This window comes from Mobula birostris, chromosome 4 (genome assembly GCF_030028105.1).
Source record: "Mobula birostris isolate sMobBir1 chromosome 4, sMobBir1.hap1, whole genome shotgun sequence".
Lineage (NCBI taxonomy): Eukaryota > Metazoa > Chordata > Chondrichthyes > Myliobatiformes > Myliobatidae > Mobula > Mobula birostris.
Window position 1 is genome coordinate 6,401,504 of NC_092373.1, and position 23,600 is coordinate 6,425,103.

At 53.3% G+C, this 23,600-nt stretch overlaps 1 protein-coding gene across 4 annotated transcripts in view; it reads right to left on the reverse strand.

The window, feature by feature from the left end:
- The window catches only part of LOC140196143 (traf2 and NCK-interacting protein kinase-like), a 290,127-nt gene that overhangs the window by 115,121 nt on the left and 151,406 nt on the right, over nucleotides 1-23,600 (reverse strand). For all 4 annotated transcript variants that reach the window (XM_072254879.1, XM_072254878.1, XM_072254877.1 and 1 more), the window contains exon 13: nucleotides 23,157-23,273. In XM_072254879.1, the coding sequence (XP_072110980.1) occupies nucleotides 23,157-23,273 (117 nt within the window). The remainder of the gene's footprint in view (nucleotides 1-23,156; nucleotides 23,274-23,600) is intronic.

Here is a 23,600-nt window from a genome sequence, read left to right on the forward strand (position 1 = left end):
CTCACCCAGTCCAACGTGGATCCCTCACCCAGATCAACGTAAATCCCCCACCCAGTCCAACGTAAATCCCTCACCCAGTCCAACGTGGGTCTCTCACCCAGTCCAACGTGGATCCCTCACCCAGTCCAACGTGGATCCCTCTCACAATCCAATGTGGATCCCTCACCCAGTCCAACGTAAATCCCTGACCCAGTCCAATGTGGATCCCTCTCACAATCCAACGTGGATCCCTCACCCAGTCCAACGTAAATCCCTGACCCAGTCCTTTGTGGATTCCTCACCCACTCCAAAGTAAATCCCTCACCCAATCCAACATAAATCCCTCACCCAGTCTAGCATAAATCCCTCACCCAGTCTAGCATAAATCCCTCACCCAGTCCAACGTAAATCCCTCACCCAATCCAACGTAAATCCCTCACCCAGTCCAATGTAAATCCCACACCCAGTCCAACGTGGATCACTCACATAGTCCAACGTAAATCCCTCACCCATTAGAACGTAAATCCCCCACCCAGTCCAACGTGGATCCCTCTCACAATCCAAAGTTAAACCCTCACCCAGTCCAACGTGGATCCCTCATTCAGTCCAACGTGGGTCCCTCACCCAGTCCAAGGTAAATCCCTCACTCAGTCCAACGTAAAACACTCACCCAGCCCAACGTAGCTCCCTCACCCAGTCCAACGTAGCTCCCTCACCCAGTCCAACGTGGATCCCCTCACCCAGTCCAACGTAAATCCCTCAGCCAGTCCAACGTAAATCCCTCACCCAATCCAACGTATATCCCTCACCCAGTCCAACGTAACTCCCTCACCCAGTCCAACGTAAGTCCCTCACCCAGTCCAACGTAATTCCCTCACCCAGTCCAACGTAACTCCCTCACCCAGTCCAACGTGCATCTCTCACTCAGTGCAACCTAAATCCCTCACCCAGTCCAACCTAAATCCCTCACCCAGTCCAACCTAAATCCCTCACCCAGTCCAACCTAAATCCCTCACCCAGTCCAATGTAAATCCCTCACCCAGTCCAACGTTGATCCCTCACCCAGTCCAACGTGGATCCCTCACCCAGTCCAACGTGGATCCCTCATCCAGTCCAACGTAAATCCCTCATCCAGTCCAACGTAAATCCCTCACCCAGTCCAACGTAAATCCCTCACCCAGTCCAACGTGGATCCCTCACCCAGTCCAACGTGGATCCCTGACCCAGTCCAACGTAATTCCCTCACTCAGTCCAAAGTAAATCCCTCACCCAGTCCAACGTAAATCCCTCTCACAATCCAACGTAAATGCTTCATCCAGTCCAACGTAAATCCCTCACACAGTCCAACGTAAATCCCTCACCCAGCCCAACGTAAATCCCTCACCCAGTCCAATGTAAATCCCTCACCCAATCCAACGTAAATCGCTCACCCAGTCCAACGTGGATCCCTCACCCAGTCCAACGTGGGTCTCTCACCCAGTCCAACGTGGATCCCTCACCCAGTCCAACGTGGATCCCTCTCACAATCCAATGTGGATCCCTCACCCAGTCCAACGTAAATCCCTGACCCAGTCCAATGTGGATCCCTCTCACAATCCAACGTGGATCCCTCACCCAGTCCAACGTAAATCCCTGACCCAGTCCAACGTGGATTCCTCACCCACTCCAAAGTAAATCCCTCACCCAGTCCAACGTAAATCCCTCTCACAATCCAACGTAAATACCTCACCCAGTCCAACGTAAATCCTTCACCCAGTCCAATGTAAATCCCTCACCCAGTCCAACGTAAATCCGTCACCCAGTCCAACGTGGATCCCTCACCCAGTCCAACGTAAATCCCTCACCCAGTCCAACGTGGATCTCTCACCCAGTCCAATGTAATTCCCTCACCCAGTCCAACGTGGATCCCTCACCCAGTCCAACGTGGATCCCTCACCCACTCCAACGTAGATCCCTCACCCACTCCAACGTAACTCCCTCACCCAGTCCAACGTGGATCTCTCACTCAGTCCAACGTAAATACCTCACCCATTCGAACGTAAATCCCTCACCCATTCGAACGCAAATCCCTCACACAGTCCAACATGGATCCCTCTCACAATCCAAAGTGGGTCCCTCGCACAGTCTAACGTAAATACCTCACCCAGTCCAACATAAATCCCTCACCCAGTCCAACGTGGATCCCTCACCCAAACCAACGTGGATCCCTCACCCAATCCAACGTGGGTCTCTCACCCAGTCCAACGTGGATCCCTCACCCAGTCCAACGTGGATCCCTCACCCAGTCCAACGTGGATCCCTCACCCAGTCCAACGTAAATCCCTCACCCAGTCCAACGTGGGTCACTCACCCAGTCCAACGTGGGTCTCTCACCCAGTCCAACGTGGATCCCTCACCCAGTCCAACGTGGATCCCTCACCCTGTCCAACATGGATCGCTCTCACAATCCAATGTGGGTCCCCCACCCATTCGAACGTAAATCCCTCACCCATTCGAACGCAAATCCCTCACACAGTCCAACATGGATCCCTCTCACAATCCAATGTGGATCCCTCACCCAGTCCAACGTAAATCCCTGACCCAGTCCAATGTGGATCCCTCTCACAATCCAACGTGGATCCCTCACCCAGTCCAACGTAAATCCCTCACCCAATCCAACGTAAATCCCTCACCCAGTCCAATGTGGATCCCTCACCCAGTCCAACGTGGATCCCTCACCCAGTCCAACGTGGATCCCTCATCCAGTCCAACGTAAATCCCTCACCCTGTCCAACATGGATCGCTCTCACAATCCAATGTGGGTCCCCCACCCATTCGAACGTAAATCCCTCACCCAGTCCAACGTGGGACCCTCACCCAATCTAATGTAAATTCCTCACCCAGTCCAACGTAAATCTCTCACCCAGTCCAACGTAAATCATTCACACAGTACAACGTAAATCCCTCACCCGGTCCAACGTAAATACCTCACCCAGTCCAACATAAATCCCTCAACCAGTCCAACGTGCGTCTCTCACCCATTCGAACGTAACTCCCTCACCCAGTCCAATGTAAATCCCTCAACCAGTCCAACGTGGATCCTTCACCCAGTCCAACGTGGATCCCTCACCCAGTCCAACGTAACTCCCTCACCCAGTCCAACGTAACTCCCTCACCCAGTCTAACGTAACTCCCTCACCCAGTCCAATGTGAATCTCTCACTCAGTCCAACCTAAATCCCTCACCCAGTCCAACCTAAATCCCTCACCCAGTCCAACCTAAATCCCTCACCCAGTCCAATGTAAATCCCTCACCCAATCCAATGTGGATCCCTCACCCAGTCCAACGTGGATCCCTGACCCAGTCCAACGTAATTCCCTCACTCAGTCCAAAGTAAATCCCTCACCCAGTCCAACGTAAATCCCTCTCACAATCCAACGTAAATGCTTCATCCAGTCCAACGTAAATCCCTCACACAGTCCAACATAAATCCCTCACCCAGCCCAACGTAAATCCCTCACCCAGTCCAATGTAAATCCCTCACCCAATCCAACGTAAATCCCCCACCCAGTCCAACGTAAATCCCTCACCCAGTCCAACGTGGGTCTCTCACCCAGTCCAACGTGGATCCCTCACCCAGTCCAACGTGGATCCCTCTCACAATCCAATGTGGATCCCTCACCCAGTCCAACGTAAATCCCTGACCCAGTCCAATGTGGATCCCTCTCACAATCCAACGTGGATCCCTCACCCAGTCCAACGTAAATCCCTGACCCAGTCCAACGTGGATTCCTCACCCAGTCCGTGGATCCCTCACCCAGTCCAACGTAACTCCCTCATCCAATCCAACGGAAATCCCTCACCCAGTCCAACGTAAATCCCTCACCCAGTCCAACGTAAATCCCTCACCCAGTCCAACGTGGATCCCTCACCCAGTCCAACGTGGATCCCTCACCCAGTCCAACGTGGATCCCTCACCCACTCCAACGTAAATCCCTCACCCAGTCCAACGTAACTCCCTCACCCAGTCCAAAGTGGATCTCTCACTCAGTCCAACGTAAATCTCTCTCCCAGTCCAACGTAAATCCCTCACCCATTCGAACGTAAATCCCTCACCCATTCGAACGCAAATCCCTCACCCATTCGAACGCAAATACCTCACCCAGTCCAACATAAATCCCTCAACCAGTCCAACGTGGGTCTCTCACCCATTCGAACGTAACTCCCTCACCCAGTCCAATGTAAATCCCTCAACCAGTCCAACATGGATCCTTCACCCAGTCCAACGTGGATCCCTCACCCAGTCCAACGTAACTCCCTCACCCAGTCCAACGTAATTCCCTCACCCAGTCCAACGTAACTCCCTCACCCAGTCCAACGTGGATCTCTCACTCAGTGCAACCTAAATCCCTCACCCAGTCCAATGTAAATCTCTCACCCAATCCAACGTGGATCTCTCACTAAGTCCAAAGTAAATCCCTCACCCAGTCCAACGTTGATCCCTCACCCAGTCCAACGTGGATCCCTCATCCAGTCCAACGTAAATCCCTCATCCAGTCCCACGTAAATCCCTCACCCAGTCCAAAGTAAATCCCTCACCCAGTCCAACGTAAATCCCTCTCACAATCCAACGTAAATGCTTCATCCAGTCCAACGTAAATCCCTCACCTAATCCAACGTAAATCGCTCACCCAGTCCAACGTAAATCCCTCACCCAGTCCAACGGGGGTCTCTCACCCAGTCCAACGTGGATCCCTCACCCAGTCCAACGTGGATCCCTCTCACAATCCAATGTGGATCCCTCACCCAGTCCAACGTAAATCCCTGACCCAGTCCAATGTGGATCCCTCTCACAATCCAACGTGGATCCCTCACCCAGTCCAACGTAAATCCCTCACCCAATCCAACGTAAATCCCTCACCCAGTCCAATGTGGATCCCTCACCCAGTCCAACGTGGATCCCTCACCCAGTCCAACGTGGATCCCTCATCCAGTCCAACGTAAATCCCTCACCCTGTCCAACATGGATCGCTCTCACAATCCAATGTGGGTCCCCCACCCATTCGAACGTAAATCCCTCACCCAGTCCAACGTGGGACTCTCACCCAATCTAATGTAAATTCCTCACCCAGTCCAACGTAAATCTCTCACCCAGTCCAACGTAAATCATTCACACAGTACAACGTAAATCCCTCACCCGGTCCAACGTAAATACCTCACCCAGTCCAACATAAATCCCTCAACCAGTCCAACGTGCGTCTCTCACCCATTCGAACGTAACTCCCTCACCCAGTCCAATGTAAATCCCTCAACCAGTCCAACGTGGATCCTTCACCCAGTCCAACGTGGATCCCTCACCCAGTCCAACGTAACTCCCTCACCCAGTCCAACGTAACTCCCTCACCCAGTCTAACGTAACTCCCTCACCCAGTCCAATGTGAATCTCTCACTCAGTCCAACCTAAATCCCTCACCCAGTCCAATCTAAATCCCTCACCCAGTCCAATGTGGATCCCTCACCCAGTCCAACGTGGATCCCTCAACCAGTCCAACGTAAATCCCTCATCCAGTCCAACGTAAATCCCTCACCCAGTCCAACGTAAATTCCTCACCCAGTCCAACGTGGATCCCTCACCCAGTCCAACGTGGATCCCTGACCCAGTCCAACGTAATTCCCTCACTCAGTCCAAAGTAAATCCCTCACCCAGTCCAACGTAAATCCCTCTCACAATCCAACGTAAATGCTTCATCCAGTCCAACGTAAATCCCTCACACAGTCCAACATAAATCCCTCACCCAGTCCAACGTGGATCCCTCACCCAGTTCAACGTAAATCCCCCACCCAGTCCAACGTAAATCCCTCACCCAGTCCAACGTGGGTCCTCACCCAGTCCAACGTGGATCCCTCACCCAGTCCAACGTGGATCCCTCTCACAATCCAATGTGGATCCCTCACCCAGTCCAACGTAAATCCCTGACCCAGTCCAATGTGGATCCCTCTCACAATCCAACGTGGATCCCTCACCCAGTCCAACGTAAATCCCTGACCCAGTCCAACGTGGATTCCTCACCCAGTCCGTGGATCCCTCACCCAGTCCAACGTAACTCCCTCATCCAATCCAACGGAAATCCCTCACCCAGTCCAACGTAAATCCCTCACCCAGTCCAACGTAAATCCCTCACCCAGTCCAACGTGGATCCCTCACCCAGTCCAACGTGGATCCCTCACCCAGTCCAACGTGGATCCCTCACCCACTCCAACGTAAATCCCTCACCCAGTCCAACGTAACTCCCTCACCCAGTCCAAAGTGGATCTCTCACTCAGTCTAACGTAAATCTCTCTCCCAGTCCAACGTAAATCCCTCACCCAATCCAACGTAAATCCCTCACCCATTCGAACGTAAATCCCTCACCCATTCGAACGCAAATCCCTCACCCATTCGAACGCAAATCCCTCACCCATTCGAACTCAAATCCCTCACCCAGTCCAACATGGATCCCTCTCACAATCCAAAGTGGGTCCCTCACACAGTCTAACGTAAATACCTCACCCAGTCCAACGTGGATCCCTCACCCAGTCCAACGTGGATCCCTCACCCAGTCCAACGTAAATCCCTCACCCAGTCCAACGTAACTCCCTCACCCAGTCCAACGTGGATCTCTCACTCAGTCCAACGTAAATCTCTCTCCCAGTCCAACGTAAATCCCTCACCCAATCCAACGTAAATCCCTCACCCATTCGAACGTAAATCCCTCACCCTTTCGAACGCAAATCCCTCACCCATTCGAACGCAAATCCCTCACCCAGTCCAACATGGATCCCTCTCACAATCCAAAGTGGGTCCCTCACACAGTCTAACGTAAATACCTCACCCAGTCCAACATAAATCCCTCAAACAGTCCAACGTGGGTCTCTTACCCATTCGAACGTAACTCCCTCACCCAGTCCAATGTAAATCCCTCAACCAGTCCAACATGGATCCTTCACCCAGTCCAACGTAATTCCCTCACCCAGTCCAACGTAACTCCCTCACCCAGTCCAACGTGGATCTCTCACTCAGTGCAACCTAAATCCCTCACCCAGTCCAACCTAAATCCCTCACCCAGTCCAATGTAAATCTCTCACCCAATCCAACGTGGATCTCTCACTCAGTCCAAAGTAAATCCCTCACCCAGTCCAACGTTGATCCCTCACCCAGTCCAACGTGGATCCCTCATCCAGTCCAACGTAAATCCCTCATCCAGTCCAACGTAAATCCCTCACCCAGTCCAACGTAAATCCCTCACCCAGTCCAACGTGGATCCCTCACCCAGTCCAACGTGGATCCCTGACCCAGTCCAACGTAATTCCCTTACTCAGACCAAAGTAAATCCATCACCCAGTCCAACGTAAATCCCTCTCACAATCCAACGTAAATGCTTCATCCAGTCCAACGTAAATCCCTCACCCAATCCAACGTAAATCGCTCACCCAGTCCAACGTAAATCCCTCACCCAGTCCAACGTGGGTCTCTCACCCAGTCCAACGTGGATCCCTCACCCAGTCCAACGTGGATCCCTCTCACAATCCAATGTGGATCCCTCACCCAGTCCAACGTAAATCCCTGACCCAGTCCAATGTGGATCCCTCTCACAATCCAACGTGGATCCCTCACCCAGTCCAACGTAAATACCTGACCCAGTCCAACGTGGATTCCTCACCCAGTCCAACGTGGATCCCTCACCCAGTCCAACGTGGATCCCTCACCCAGTCCAACGTAAATCCCTCACCCAGTCCAAAGTAAATCCCTCACCCAGTCCAACGTAAATCCCTCTCACAATCCAACGTAAATGCCTCACCCAGTCCAACGTAAATCCGTCACCCAGTCCAACGTAAATCCATCACCCAGTCCAACGTGGATCCCTCACCCAATCCAACGTGGATCCCTCACCCAGTCCAACGTAAATCCCTCACCCAGTCCAACGTAAATCCCTCACCCAGTCCAACGTAACTCCCTCACCCAGTCCAACGTGGATCTCTCACTCAGTCCAACGTAAATCCCTCACCCAATCCAACGTAAATCCCTCACCCATTCGAACGTAAATCCCTCACCCATTCGAACGCAAATCCCTCACCCAGTCCAACATGGATCCCTCTCACAATCCAAAGTGGGTCCCTCACACAGTCTAACGTAAATACCTCACCCAGTCCAACATAAATCCCTCAACCAGTCCAACGTGGGTCTCTCACCCATTCGAACGTAACTCCCTCACCCAGTCCAATGTAAATCCCTCAACCAGTCCAACATGGATCCTTCACCCAGTCCAACGTGGATCCCTCACCCAGTCCAACGTAACTCCCTCACCCAGTCCAACTTAACTCCCTCACCCAGTCCAACGTAACTCCCTCACCCAGTCCAACGTAACTCCCTCACCCAGTCCAACGTGGATCTCTCACTCAGTCCAACCTAAATCCCTCACCCAGTCCAACCTAAATCCCTCACCCAGTCCAATGTAAATCCCTCACCTAATCCAACGTGGATCCCTCACCCAGTCCAACGTGGATCCCTCACCCAGTCCAACGTGGATCCCTCACCCAGTCCAGTGTAAATCCCTCACCCAGTCCAACGTAACTCCCTCATCCAGTCCAACGTAAATCCCTCACCCTGTCCAACGTGGATCGCTCTCACAATCCAATGTGGGTCCCTCACACAGTCCAACGTGGGTCCCTCACCCAGTCCAACGTGGGTCCCCCACCCATTCGAATGTAAATCCCTCACCCAGTCCAACGTGGGACTCTCACCCAGTCTAATGTAAATTCCTCACCCAGTCCAACGTAAATCTCTCACCCAGTCCAACGTAAATCATTCACACAGTACAATGTAAATCCCTCACCCGGTCCAACGTAAATACCTCACCCAGTCCAACATAAATCCCTCAACCAGTCCAACGTGGGTCTCTCACCCATTCGAACGTAACTCCCTCACCCAGTCCATCGTAACTCCCTCACCCAGTCCAACGTAAATCCCTCAACCAGTCCAACGTGGATCCTTCACCCAGTCCAACGTGGATCCCTCACCCAGTCAAACGTAACTCCCTCACCCAGTCCAACGTGGATCTCTCACTCAGTCCAACCTAAATCCCTCACCCAGTCCAACCTAAATCCCTCACCCAGTCCAACGTAACTCCCTCACCCAGTCCAACGTAACTCCCTCACCCAGTCCAACGTAACTCCCTCACCCAGTCCAACGTGGATCCCCTCACCCAGTCCAATGTAAATCCCTCACCAGTCCAACGTAAATCCCTCACCCAATCCAACGTAAATCACTCACCCAGTCCAACGTAACTCCCTCACCCGTCAAACGTAAGTCCCTCACCCAGTCCAACGTAAGTCCCTCACCCAGTCCAACCTAAGTCCCTCACCCAGTCCAACGTGGATCCCTCACCCAGTCCAACGTGGATCCCTCACCCAGTCCAACGTTGATCCCTCACCCAGTGCAACGTAACTCCCTCACCCAGTCCAACGTAACTCCCTCACCCAGTCCAACGTGGATCTCTCACTCAGTCCAAAGTAAATCCCTCACCCAATCCAACGTGGATCCCTCACCCAGTTCAACGTAAATCCCCCACCCAGTCCAACGTAAATCCCTCACCCAGTCCAACGTTGGTCTCTCACCCAAGCCAACGTGGGTCTCTCACCCAGTCCAAAGTGGATCCCTCACCCAGTCCAAAGTGGATCCCTCACCCAGTCCAACGTGGATCCCTCTCACAATCTAACGTGGATCCCTCTCACAATCCAATGTGCATCCCTCACCCAGTCCAACGTGGATCCCTCACCCAGTCCAACGTGGATCCCTCACCCAAACCAACGTGGATCCCTCACCCAATCGAACGTGGGTCTCTCACCCAGTCCAACGTGGATCCCTCACCCAGTCCAACGTAAATCCCTCACCCAGTCCAACGTGGGTCTCTCACCCAGTCCAACGTGGGTCTCTCACCCAGTCCAACGTGGATCCCTCACCCAGTCCAACGTAAATCCCTCACCCAGTCCAACGTGGGTCTCTCACCCAGTCCAACGTGGGTCTCTCACCCAGTCCAACGTGGATCCCTCACCCAGTCCAACGTAAATCCCTCACCCAGTCCAACGTAAATCCCTCACCCAGTCCAATGTGGATCCCTCACCCAGTCCAACGTGGATCCCTCACCCAGTCCAACGTGGGCCCCCCACCCAGTCCAACGTAAATCCCTCACCCAGTCCAACGTGGGACTCTCACCCAGTCTAATGTAAATTCCTCACCCAGTCCAACGTAAATCTCTCACCCAGTCCAACGTAAATCATTCACACAGTACAACGTAAATCCCTCACCCGGTCCAACGTAAATACCTCACCCAGTCCAACATAAATCCCTCAACCAGTCCAACGTGGGTCTCTCACCCATTCGAACGTAACTCCCTCACCCAGTCCAATGTAAATCCCTCAACCAGTCCAACGTGGATCCTTCACCCAGTCCAACGTGGATCCCTCACCCAGTCCAACGTAACTCCCTCACCCAGTCCAACGTAACTCCCTCACCCAGTCCAACGTAAATCCCTCACCCAGTCCAACGTGAATCTCTCACTCAGTCCAACCTAAATCCCTCACCCAGTCCAACCTAAATCCCTCACCCAGTCCAATGTAAATCCCTCACCCAATCCAATGTGGATCCCTCACCCAGTCCAACGTGGATCCCTCACCCAGTCCAACCTAAATCCCTCACCCAGTCCAATGTGGATCCCCCACCCAGTCCAACGTGGATCCCTCACTCAGTTCAACGTAAATCCCCCACGCAGTTCAAAGTAAATCCCTCACCCAGTCCAACGTGGGTCTCTCACCCAGTCCAACGTGGATCCCTCACCCAATCCAACGTGGATCCCTCTCACAATCCAACGTGGATCCCTCACCCAGTCCAACGTAAATCCCTAACCCCGTCCAACGTAGATTCCTCACCCAGTCCAACGTGGATCCCTCACCCAGTCCAACGAAAATCCCTCACCCAGTCCAACGTAAATCCCTCACCCAGTCCAACGTAAATCCCTCACCCAGTCCAACGTAAATCCTTCACCCAGTCCAACTTGGATCCCTCACCCAGTCCAACGTAAATCCCTCACCCAGTCCGTGGATCCCTCACCCAGTCCAACGTGGATCCCTCACCCAGTCCATGGATCCCTCACCCAGTCCAACGTGGATCCCTCACCCAGTCCAGTGTAAATCCCTCACCCAGTCCAACGTAACTCCCTCATCCAGTCCAACGTAAATCCCCCACCCAGTCCAACGTGGATCCCTCACCCAGTCCAACGTGGATCCCTCACCCAGTCCAACGTGGATCCCTCACCCAGTCCAACGTAACTCCCTCACCCAGTCCAACGTGGATCTCTCACTCAGTCCAACGTAAATGCTTCACCCAGTCCAACGTAAATCCCTCACCCAGTCCAATGTAAATCCCTCACCCAGTGCAACGTAAATTCCTCACCCAGTCCAACGTAAATCCCTCACCCAGTCCAATGTAAATCCCTCACCCAGTCCAACGTGGATCCCTCACCCAGTTCAACGTAAATCCCCCACCCAGTCCAATGTAAATCCCTCACCCAGTCCAACGTGGGTCTCTCACCCAGTCCAACGTGGATCCCTCAACCAGTCCAACGTGGATCCCTCTCACAATCCGTGGATCCCTCTCACAATCCAATGTGGATCCCTCACCCAGTCCAACGTAAATCCCTGACCCAGTCCAACGTGGATTCCTCACCCAGTCCGTGGATCCCTCACCCAGTCCAACGTGGATCCCTCACCCAGTCCAGTGTAAATCCCTCACCCAGTCCAACGTAACTCCCTCATCCAATCCAACGTAAATCCCTCACCCAGTCCAACGTAAATCCCTCACCCAGTCCAACGTAAATCCCTCACCCAGTCCAACGTGGATCCCTCACCCAGTCCAACGTGGATCCCTCACCCACTCCAACGTAAATCCCTCACCCAGTCCAACGTAAATCCCTCACCCAGTCCAACGTAAATCCCTCACCCAGTCCAGTGTAAATCCCTCACCCAGTCCAACGAACTCCCTCATCCAGTCCAACGTAAATCCCTCACCCAGTCCAACGTAAATGCCTCACCCAGTCCAACGTAAATGCCTCACCCAGTCCAACGTAGATCCCTCACCCAGTCCAACGTAGATCCCTCACCCAGTCCAACGTGTATCCCTCACCCAGTCCAACGTGGATCCCTCACCCACTCCAACGTAAATCCCTCACCCAGTCCAACCTAAATCCCTCACCCAGTCCAACCTAAATCCCTCACCCAGTCCAACCTAAATCCCTCACCCAGTCCAATGTAAATCCCTCACCCAATCCAATGTGGATCCCTCACCCAGTCCAACGTGGATCCCTCATCCAGTCCAACGTAAATCCCTCATCCAGTCCAACGTAAATCCCTCACCCAGTCCAACGTAAATTCCTCACCCAGTCCAACGTGGATCCCTCACCCAGTCCAACGTGGATCCCTGACCCAGTCCAACGTAATTCCCTCACTCAGTCCAAAGTAAATCCCTCACCCAGTCCAACGTAAATCCCTCTCACAATCCAACGTAAATGCTTCATCCAGTCCAACGTAAATCCCTCACACAGTCCAACATAAATCCCTCACCCAGCCCAACGTAAATCCCTCACCCAGTCCAATGTAAATCCCTCACCCAATCCAACGTAAATCGCTCACCCAGTCCAACGTGGATCCCTCACCCAGTTCAACGTAAATCCCCCACCCAGTCCAACGTAAATCCCTCACCCAGTCCAACGTGGGTCTCTCACCCAGTCCAACGTGGATCCCTCACCCAGTCCAACGTGGATCCCTCTCACAATCCAATGTGGATCCCTCACCCAGTCCAACGTAAATCCCTGACCCAGTCCAATGTGGATCCCTCTCACAATCCAACGTGGATCCCTCACCCAGTCCAACGTAAATCCCTGACCCAGTCCAACGTGGATTCCTCACCCAGTCCGTGGATCCCTCACCCAGTCCAACGTAACTCCCTCATCCAATCCAACGGAAATCCCTCACCCAGTCCAACGTAAATCCCTCACCCAGTCCAACGTAAATCCCTCACCCAGTCCAACGTGGATCCCTCACCCAGTCCAACGTGGATCCCTCACCCAGTCCAACGTGGATCCCTCACCCACTCCAACGTAAATCCCTCACCCAGTCCAACGTAACTCCCTCACCCAGTCCAAAGTGGATCTCTCACTCAGTCCAACGTAAATCTCTCTCCCAGTCCAACGTAAATCCCTCACCCAATCCAACGTAAATCCCTCACCCATTCGAACGTAAATCCCTCACCCATTCGAACGCAAATCCCTCACCCATTCGAACGCAAATCCCTCACCCATTCGAACGCAAATCCCTCACCCAGTCCAACATGGATCCCTCTCACAATCCAAAGTGGGTCCCTCACACAGTCTAACGTAAATACCTCACCCAGTCCAACGTGGATCCCTCACCCAGTCCAACGTGGATCCCTCACCCAGTCCAACGTAAATCCCTCACCCAGTCCAACGTAACTCCCTCACCCAGTCCAACGTGGATCTCTCACTCAGTCCAACGTAAATCTCTCTCCCAGTCCAACGTAAATCCCTCACCCAATCCAACGTAAATCCCTCACCCATTCGAACGTAAATCCCTCACCCATTCGAACGCAAATCCCTCACCCATTCGAACGCAAATCCCTCACCCAGTCCAACATGGATCCCTCTCACAATCCAAAGTGGGTCCCTCACACAGTCTAACGTAAATACCTCACCCAGTCCAACATAAATCCCTCAACCAGTCCAACGTGGGTCTCTCACCCATTCGAACGTAACTCCCTCACCCAGTCCAATGTAAATCCCTCAACCAGTCCAACATGGATCCTTCACCCAGTCCAACGTGGATCCCTCACCCAGTCCAACGTAACTCCCTCACCCAGTCCAACGTAATTCCCTCACCCAGTCCAACGTAACTCCCTCACCCAGTCCAACGTGGATCTCTCACTCAGTGCAACCTAAATCCCTCACCCAGTCCAACCTAAATCCCTCACCCAGTCCAATGTAAATCTCTCACCCAATCCAACGTGGATCTCTCACTCAGTCCAAAGTAAATCCCTCACCCAGTCCAACGTTGATCCCTCACCCAGTCCAACGTGGATCCCTCATCCAGTCCAATGTAAATCCCTCATCCAGTCCAACGTAAATCCCTCACCCAGTCCAACGTAAATCCCTCACCCAGTCCAACGTGGATCCCTCACCCAGTCCAACGTGGATCCCTGACCCAGTCCAACGTAATTCCCTCACTCAGTCCAAGTAAATCCCTCACCCAGTCCAACGTAAATCCCTCTCACAATCCAACGTAAATGCTTCATCCAGTCCAACGTAAATCCCTCACCCAATCCAACGTAAATCGCTCACCCAGTCCAACGTAAATCCCTCACCCAGTCCAACGTGGGTCTCTCACCCAGTCCAACGTGGATCCCTCACCCAGTCCAACGTGGATCCCTCTCACAATCCAATGTGGATCCCTCACCCAGTCCAACGTAAATCCCTGACCCAGTCCAATGTGGATCCCTCTCACAATCCAACGTGGATCCCTCACCCAGTCCAACGTAAATCCCTGACCCAGTCCAACGTGGATTCCTCACCCAGTCCAACGTGGATCCCTCACCCAGTCCAACGTGGATCCCTCACCCAGTCCAACGTGGATCCCTCACCCAGTCCAAAGTAAATCCCTCACCCAGTCCAACGTAAATCCCTCTCACAATCCAACGTAAATGCCTCACCCAGTCCAACGTAAATCCGTCACCCAGTCCAACGTAAATCCATCACCCAGTCCAACGTGGATCCCTCACCCAATCCAACGTGGATCCCTCACCCAGTCCAACGTAAATCCCTCACCCAGTCCAACGTAAATCCCTCACCCAGTCCAACGTGGATCTCTCACCCAGTCCAATGTAATTCCCTCACCCAGTCCAATGTAAATCCCTCACCCAGTCCAACGTAAATCCCTCACCCAGTCCAACGTGGATCCCTCACCCAGTCCAACGTGGATCCCTCACCCACTCCAACGTAAATCCCTCACCCAGTCCAACGTAACTCCCTCACCCAGTCCAACGTGGATCTCTCACTCAGTCCAACGTGGATCCCTCACCCAGTCCAAAGTAAATCCCTCACCCAGTCCAACGTAAATCCCTCTCACAATCCAACGTAAATGCCTCACCCAGTCCAACGTAAATCCGTCACCCAGTCCAACGTAAATCCATCACCCAGTCCAACGTGGATCCCTCACCCAATCCAACGTGGATCCCTCACCCAGTCCAACGTAAATCCCTCACCCAGTCCAACGTAAATCCCTCACCCAGTCCAACGTGGATCTCTCACCCAGTCCAATGTAATTCCCTCACCCAGTCCAATGTAAATCCCTCACCCAGTCCAACGTAAATCCCTCACCCAGTCCAACGTGGATCCCTCACCCAGTCCAACGTGGATCCCTCACCCACTCCAACGTAAATCCCTCACCCAGTCCAACGTAACTCCCTCACCCAGTCCAACGTGGATCTCTCACTCAGTCCAACGTAAATCCCTCACCCAATCCAACGTAAATCCCTCACCCATTCGAACGTAAATCCCTCACCCATTCGAACGCAAACCCCTCACCCAGTCCAACATGGATCCCTCTCACAATCCAAAGTGGGTCCCTCACACAGTCTAACGTAAATACCTCACCCAGTCCAACATAAATCCCTCAACCAGTCCAACGTGGGTCTCTCACCCATTCGAACGTAACTCCCTCACCCAGTCCAATGTAAATCCCTCAACCAGTCCAACATGGATCCTTCACCCAGTCCAACGTGGATCCCTCACCCAGTCCAACGTAACTCCCTCACCCAGTCCAACGTAACTCCCTCACCCAGTCCAACGTAACTCCCTCACCCAGTCCAACGTAACTCCCTCACCCAGTCCAACGTAACTCCCTCACCCAGTCCAACGTGGATCTCTCACTCAGTCCAACCTAAATCCCTCACCCAGTCCAACCTAAATCCCTCACCCAGTCCAATGTAAATCCCTCACCTAATCCAACGTGGATCCCTCACCTAGTCCAACGTGGATCCCTCACCCAGTCCAACGTGGATCCCTCACCCAGTCCAGTGTAAATCGCTCACCCAGTCCAACGTAACTCCCTCATCCAGTCCAACGTAAATCCCTCACCCTGTCCAACGTGGATCGCTCTCACAATCCAATGTGGGTCCCTCACACAGTCCAACGTGGGTCCCTCACACAGTCCAACGTGGGTCCCCCACCCATTCGAATGTAAATCCCTCACCCAGTCCAACGTGGGACTCTCACCCAGTCTAATGTAAATTCCTCACCCAGTCCAACGTAAATCTCTCACCCAGTCCAACGTAAATCATTCACACAGTACAATGTAAATCCCTCACCCAGTCCAACGTAAATACCTCACCCATTCGAACGTAACTCCCTCACCCAGTCCAACGTAACTCCCTCACCCAGTCCAACGTAAATCCCTCAACCAGTCCAACGTGGATCCTTCACCCAGTCCAACGTGGATCCCTCACCCAGTCAAACGTAACTCCCTCACCCAGTCCAACGTGGATCTCTCACTCAGTCCAACCTAAATCCCTCACCCAGTCCAACCTAAATCCCTCACCCAGTCCAACGTAACTCCCTCACCTAGTCCAACGTAACTCCCTCACCCAGTCCAACGTAACTCCCTCACCCAGTCCAACGTAACTCCCTCACCCAGTCCAACGTGGATCCCCTCACCCAGTCCAATGTAAATCCCTCACCAGTCCAACGTAAATCCCTCACCCAATCCAACGTAAATCACTCACCCAGTCCAACGTAACTCCCTCACCCGTCAAACGTAAGTCCCTCACCCAGTCCAACGTAAGTCCCTCACCCAGTCCAACTTAAGTCCCTCACCCAGTCCAACGTAAATCCCTCAACCAGTCCAACGTAAATCCCTCAACCAGTCCAACGTAAATCCCTCACCTAGTCCAACGTGGATCCCCCATCCAGTCCAACGTGGATCCCTCACCCAGTCCAACGTGGATCCCTCACCCAGTCCAACGTGGATCCCTCACCCAGTCCAACGTAACTCCCTCACCCAGTCCAACGTAACTCCCTCACCCAGTCCAACGTGGATCTCTCACTCAGTCCAAAGTAAATCCCTCACCCAATCCAACGTGGATCCCTCACCCAGTTCAACGTAAATCCCCCACCCAGTCCAACGTAAATCCCTCACCCAGTCGAACGTTGGTCTCTCACCCAATCCAACGTGGGTCTCTCACCCAGTCCAAAGTGGATCCCTCACCCAGTCCAAAGTGGATCCCTCACCCAGTCCAACGTGGATCCCTCTCACAATCCAACGTGGATCCCTCTCACAATCTAACGTGCATCCCTCACCCAGTCCAACGTGGATCCCTCACCCAGTCCAACGTGGATCCCTCACCCAAACCAACGTGGATCCCTCACCCAATCGAACGTGGGTCTCTCACCCAGTCCAACGTGGATCCCTCACCCAGTCCAACGTAAATCCCTCACCCAGTCCAACGTGGGTCTCTCACCCAGTCCAACGTGGGTCTCTCACCCAGTCCAACGTGGATCCCTCACCCAGTCCAACGTGGATCCCTCACCCAGTCCAACGTAAATCCCTCACCCAGTCCAACGTAAATCCCTCACCCAGTCCAATGTGGATCCCTCACCCAGTCCAACGTGGATCCCTCACCCAGTCCAACGTGGGCCCCCCACCCAGTCCAACGTAAATCCCTCACCCAGTCCAACGTGGGACTCTCACCCAGTCTAATGTAAATTCCTCACCCAGTCCAAAGTAAATCTCTCACCCAGTCCAACGTTAATCATTCACACAGTACAACGTAAATCCCTCACCCGGTCCAACGTAAATACCTCACCCAGTCCAATGTAAATCCCTCAACCAGTCCAACGTGGATCCTTCACCCAGTCCAACGTGGATCCCTCACCCAGTCCAACGTAACTCCCTCACCCAGTCCAACGTAACTCCCTCACCCAGTCCAACGTAAATCCCTCACCCAGTCCAACGTGAATCTCTCACTCAGTCCAACCTAAATCCCTCACCCAGTCCAACCAAAATCCCTCACCCAGTCAAATGTAAATCCCTCACCCAATCCAATGTGGATCCCTCACCCAGTCCAACGTGGATCCCTCACCCAGTCCAACCTAAATCCCTCACCCAGTCCAATGTGCATCCCCCACCCAGTCCAACGTGGATCCCTCACCCAGTTCAACGTAAATCCCCCACCCAGTTCAAAGTAAATCCCTCACCCAGTCCAACGTGGGTCTCTCACCCAGTCCAACGTGGATCCCTCACCCAGTCCAACGTGGATCCCTCACCCAGTCCAACGTGGATCCCTCACCCAGTCCAACGAAAATCCCTCACCCAGTCCAACGTAAATCCCTCACCCAGTCCAACGTAAATCCCTCACCCAGTCCAACGTAAATCCTTCACCCAGTCCAACTTGGATCCCTCACCCAGTCCAACGTAAATCCCTCACCCAGTCCAACGTGGATCCCTCACCCAGTCCATGGATCCCTCACCCAGTCCAACGTGGATCCCTCACCCAGTCCAGTGTAAATCCCTCACCCAGTCCAACGTAACTCCCTCATCCAGTCCAACGTAAATCCCCCACCCAGTCCAACGTGGATCCCTCACCCAGTCCAACGTAACTCCCTCACCCAGTCCAACGTGGATCTCTCACTCAGTCCAACGTAAATGCTTCACCCAGTCCAACGTAAATCCCTCACCCAGTCCAATGTAAATCCCTCACCCAGTGCAACGTAAATTCCTCACCCAGTCCAACGTAAATCCCTCACCCAGTCCAATGTAAATCCCTCACCCAGTCCAACGTGGATCCCTCACCCAGTTCAACGTAAATCCCCCACCCAGTCCAATGTAAATCCCTCACCCAGTCCAACGTGGGTCTCTCACCCAGTCCAACGTGGATCCCTCACCCAGTCCAACGTGGATCCCTCTCACAATCCGTGGATCCCTCTCACAATCCAATGTGGATCCCTCACCCAGTCCAACGTAAATCCCTGACCCAGTCCAACGTGGATTCCTCACCCAGTCCGTGGATCCCTCACCCACTCCAACGTGGATCCCTCACCCAGTCCAGTGTAAATCCCTCACCCAGTCCAACGTAACTCCCTCATCCAATCCAACGTAAATCCCTCACCCAGTCCAACGTAAATCCCTCACCCAGTCCAACGTAAATCCCTCACCCAGTCCAACGTGGATCCCTCACCCAGTCCAACGTGGATCCCTCACCCACTCCAACGTAAATCCCTCACCCAGTCCAACGTAAATCCCTCACCCAGTCCAACGTAAATCCCTCACCCAGTCCAGTGTAAATCCCTCACCCAGTCCAACGAACTCCCTCATCCAGTCCAACGTAAATCCCTCACCCAGTCCAACGTAAATGCCTCACCCAGTCCAACGTAAATGCCTCACCCAGTCCAACGTAGATCCCTCACCCAGTCCAACGTAGATCCCTCACCCAGTCCAACGTGGATCCCTCACCCAGTCCAACGTGGATCCCTCACCCACTCCAACGTAAATCCCTCACCCAGTCCAACGTAACTCCCTCACCCAGTCCAACGTGGATCTCTCACTCAGTCCAACGTAAATCTCTCTCCCAGTCCAACGTAAATCCCTCACCCAATCCAACGTAAATCTCTCACCCAGTCCAACATGGATCCCTCTCACAATCCAAAGTGGGTCCCTCACACAGTCTAACGTAAATCCCTCACCCAGTCCAACGTGGATCCCTCATCCAGTCCAACGTAAATCCCTCACCCAGTCCAAAGTAAATCCCTCACCCAGTCCAACGTAAATCCCTCTCACAATCCAACGTAAATCCCTCACCCAGTCCAATGTAAATCCCTCACCCAATCCAACGTAAATCGCTCACCCAGTCCAACGTGGATCCCTCACCCAGTCCAACGAAAATCCCCCACCCAGTCCAACGTAAATCCCTCACCCAGTCCAACGTGGGTCTCTCACCCAGTCCAACGTGGATCCCTCACCCAGTCCAACGTGGATCCCTCTCACAATCCAACGTGGATTCCTCACCCAGTCCAACGTAAATCCCTGACCCAATCCAACGTGCATTCCTCACCCAGTCCAACGAAAATCCCTCACCCAGTCCAACGTAAATCCGTCACCCAGTCCAACGTAAATCCGTCACCCAGTCCAACGTGGATCCCTCACCCAGTCCAACGTAAATCCCTCACCCAGTCCAACGTAACTCCCTCACCCAGTCCAACGTGGATCTCTCACCCAGTCCAATGTAATTCCCTCACCCAGTCCAACGTAAATCCCTCACCCAGTCCAACGTAAATCCCTGACCCAGTCCGACGTAAATCCTTCACCCAGTCCAACGTGGATCCCTCACCCAGTCCAACGTAAATCCCTCACCCAGTCCAACGTAAATCCCTCACCCAGTCCAGTGTAAATCCCTCACCCAGTCTAACGAACTCCCTCATCCAGTCCAACGTAAATCCCTCACCCAGTCCAACGTAAATCCCTCACCCAGTCCAACGTAGATCCCTCACCCAGTCCAACGTAGATCCCTCACCCAGTCCAACGTGGATCCCTCACCCACTCCAACGTGGATCCCTCACCCACTCCAACGTAAATCCCTCACCCACTCCAACGTAAATCCCTCACCCAGTCCAACGTAAATCCCTCACCCAGTCCAACGTAAATCCCTCACCCAGTCCAGTGTAAATCCCTCACCCAGTCCAACGAACTCCCTCACCCAGTCCAACGTAGATCCCTCACCCAGTCCAACGTAGATCCCTCACCCAGTCCAACGTGGATCCCTCACCCAGTCCAACGTGGATCCCTCACCCACTCCAACGTAAATCCCTCACCCAGTCCAACGTAACTCCCTCACCCAGTCCAACGTGGATCTCTCACTCAGTCCAACGTAAATCTCTCTCCCAGTCCAACGTAAATCCCTCACCCAATCCAACGTAAATCTCTCACCCATTCGAACGTAAATCCCTCACCCATTCGAACGCAAATCCCTCACCCAGTCCAACATGGATCCCTCTCACAATCCAAAGTGGGTCCCTCACCCAGTCCAATGTAAATCCCTCACCCAATCCAACGTAAATCCCTCACCCAGTCCAACGTGGGTCTCTCACCCAGTCCAACGTGGATCCCTCACCCAGTCCAACGTGGATCCCTCTCACAATCCAACGTGGATTCCTCACCCAGTCCAACGTAAATCCCTGACCCAGTCCAACGTGCATTCCTCACCCAGTCCAACGAAAATCCCTCACCCAGTCCAACGTAAATCCCTCACCCAGTCCAACGTGGGTCTCTCACCCAGTCCAACGTGGATCCCTCACCCAGTCCAACGTAGATCCCTCACCCAGTCCAACGTGGATCCCTCACCCAGTCCAACGTAAATCCCTCACCCAGTCCAACGTAAATCCCTCACCCAGTCCAAAGTAAATCCCTCACCTAGTCCAACGTAAATCCCTCTCACAATCCAACGTAAATGCCTCACCCAGTCCAACGTAAATCCGTCACCCAGTCCAACGTAAATCCGTCACCCAGTCCAACGTGGGTCCTTCACCCAGTCCAACGTAAATCCGTCACCCAGTCCAACGTAAATCCGTCACCCAGTCCAACGTGGGTCCTTCACCCTGTCCAACGTAAATCCCTCACCCAGTCCAACGTAAATCCCTCACCCAGTCCAACGTGGATCCCTCACCCAGTCCAACGTGGATCCCTCACCCAGTCCAACGTGGATCCCTCACCCAGTCCAACGTGGATCCCTCACCCAGTCCAAAGTAAATCCCTCACCCAGTCCAACGTAAATCCCTCACCCAGTCCAACGTAAATCCCTCACCCAGTCCAAAGTAAATCCCTCACCTAGTCCAACGTAAATCCCTCTCACAATCCAACGTAAATGCCTCACCCAGTCCAACGTAAATCCGTCACCCAGTCCAACGTAAATCCGTCACCCAGTCCAACGTGGGTCCTTCACCCTGTCCAACGTAAATCCCTCACCCAGTCCAACGTAAATCCGTCACCCAGTCCAACGTAAATCCGTCACCCAGTCCAACGTGGGTCCTTCACCCAGTCTAACGTAAATCCGTCACCCAGTCCAACGTAAATCCGTCACCCAGTCCAACGTGGGTCCTTCACCCTGTCCAACGTAAATCCCTCACCCAGTCCAACGTAAATCCCTCACCCAGTCCAACGTGGATCCCTCACCCAGTCCAACGTGGATCCCTCACCCAGTCCAACGTGGATCCCTCACCCAGTCCAACGTGGATCCCTCACCCAGTCCAACGTAAATCCCTCACCCAGTCCAACGTAAATCCCTCACCCAGTCCAAAGTAAATCCCTCACCTAGTCCAACGTAAATCCCTCTCACAATCCAACGTAAATGCCTCACCCAGTCCAACGTAAATCCGTCACCCAGTCCAACGTAAATCCGTCACCCAGTCCAACGTGGGTCCTTCACCCAGTCCAACGTAAATCCGTCACCCAGTCCAACGTAAATCCGTCACCCAGTCCAACGTGGGTCCTTCACCCTGTCCAACGTAAATCCCTCACCCAGTCCAACGTAAATCCCTCACCCAGTCCAACGTGGATCCCTCACCCAGTCCAACGTGGATCCCTCACCCAGTCCAACGTGGATCCCTCACCCAGTCCAACGTGGATCCCTCACCCAGTCCATCGTAAATCCCTCACCCAGTCCAACGTAAATCCCTCACCCAGTCCAACGTAACTCTCTCACCCAGTCCAACGTGGATCCCTCACCCAGTCCAACGTGGGTCTCTCACCCATTCGAACGTAAATCCCTCACCCAGTCCAACGTAAATCCCTCACCCAGTCCAACGTAAATCCCTCACCCAGCATGGATTCCTCACACAGGCCATATTTCTTCATAATTCTTACTGAAACTTACAGTTTTTAATATTATGTATTACAATGTACTGCTGCCACAAAACAACAGATTTTATGACGTATTGCACACTGTGATATGAAACCTGATTCTGATTCACCTTTGCGGATATTGGCCACCTCACCGGATTTGTCCCTCCTCTGGATCTGGGGTAGTTCCCCCTCCCCACCCCATCACTCACCTGCTCCCTCTCAGCCTTACGCCTCTCCTCCTCCCTCTGCAGCCTCTCCATCTCCTCGTAGCGGCGTCTCTGCTCGCGCTCCTGCTGTTTCCGGAACTCTCGCTCTCTCCGTTGTTGCTAGGGCACCAGGAAGGCAAACAGTGAGTGAGTGAGTGGGAACTGGGGTGGGGTAGGAGACGGCGGCATCCAAGCGGTGAGGGGTTTTGGAGTTTACGAGGCAAACACAGGTCGATCCTTCCCCGACTATCCACTTCTCATAGAATCTCGGGCAGATGGGAAGAACTGTGGGGATAATAGATTCAGGAATAGGTTGACAGGGAGCTAACGGGCCAAATAATCTCCCTCTATCAACACAAGGGTTCCGGGGGCAGATATGGAAACCCATATGGATAACGTGGATTCCCATATGTGAGTGAGAACTCACAAAATATTGCAGATGCTGGA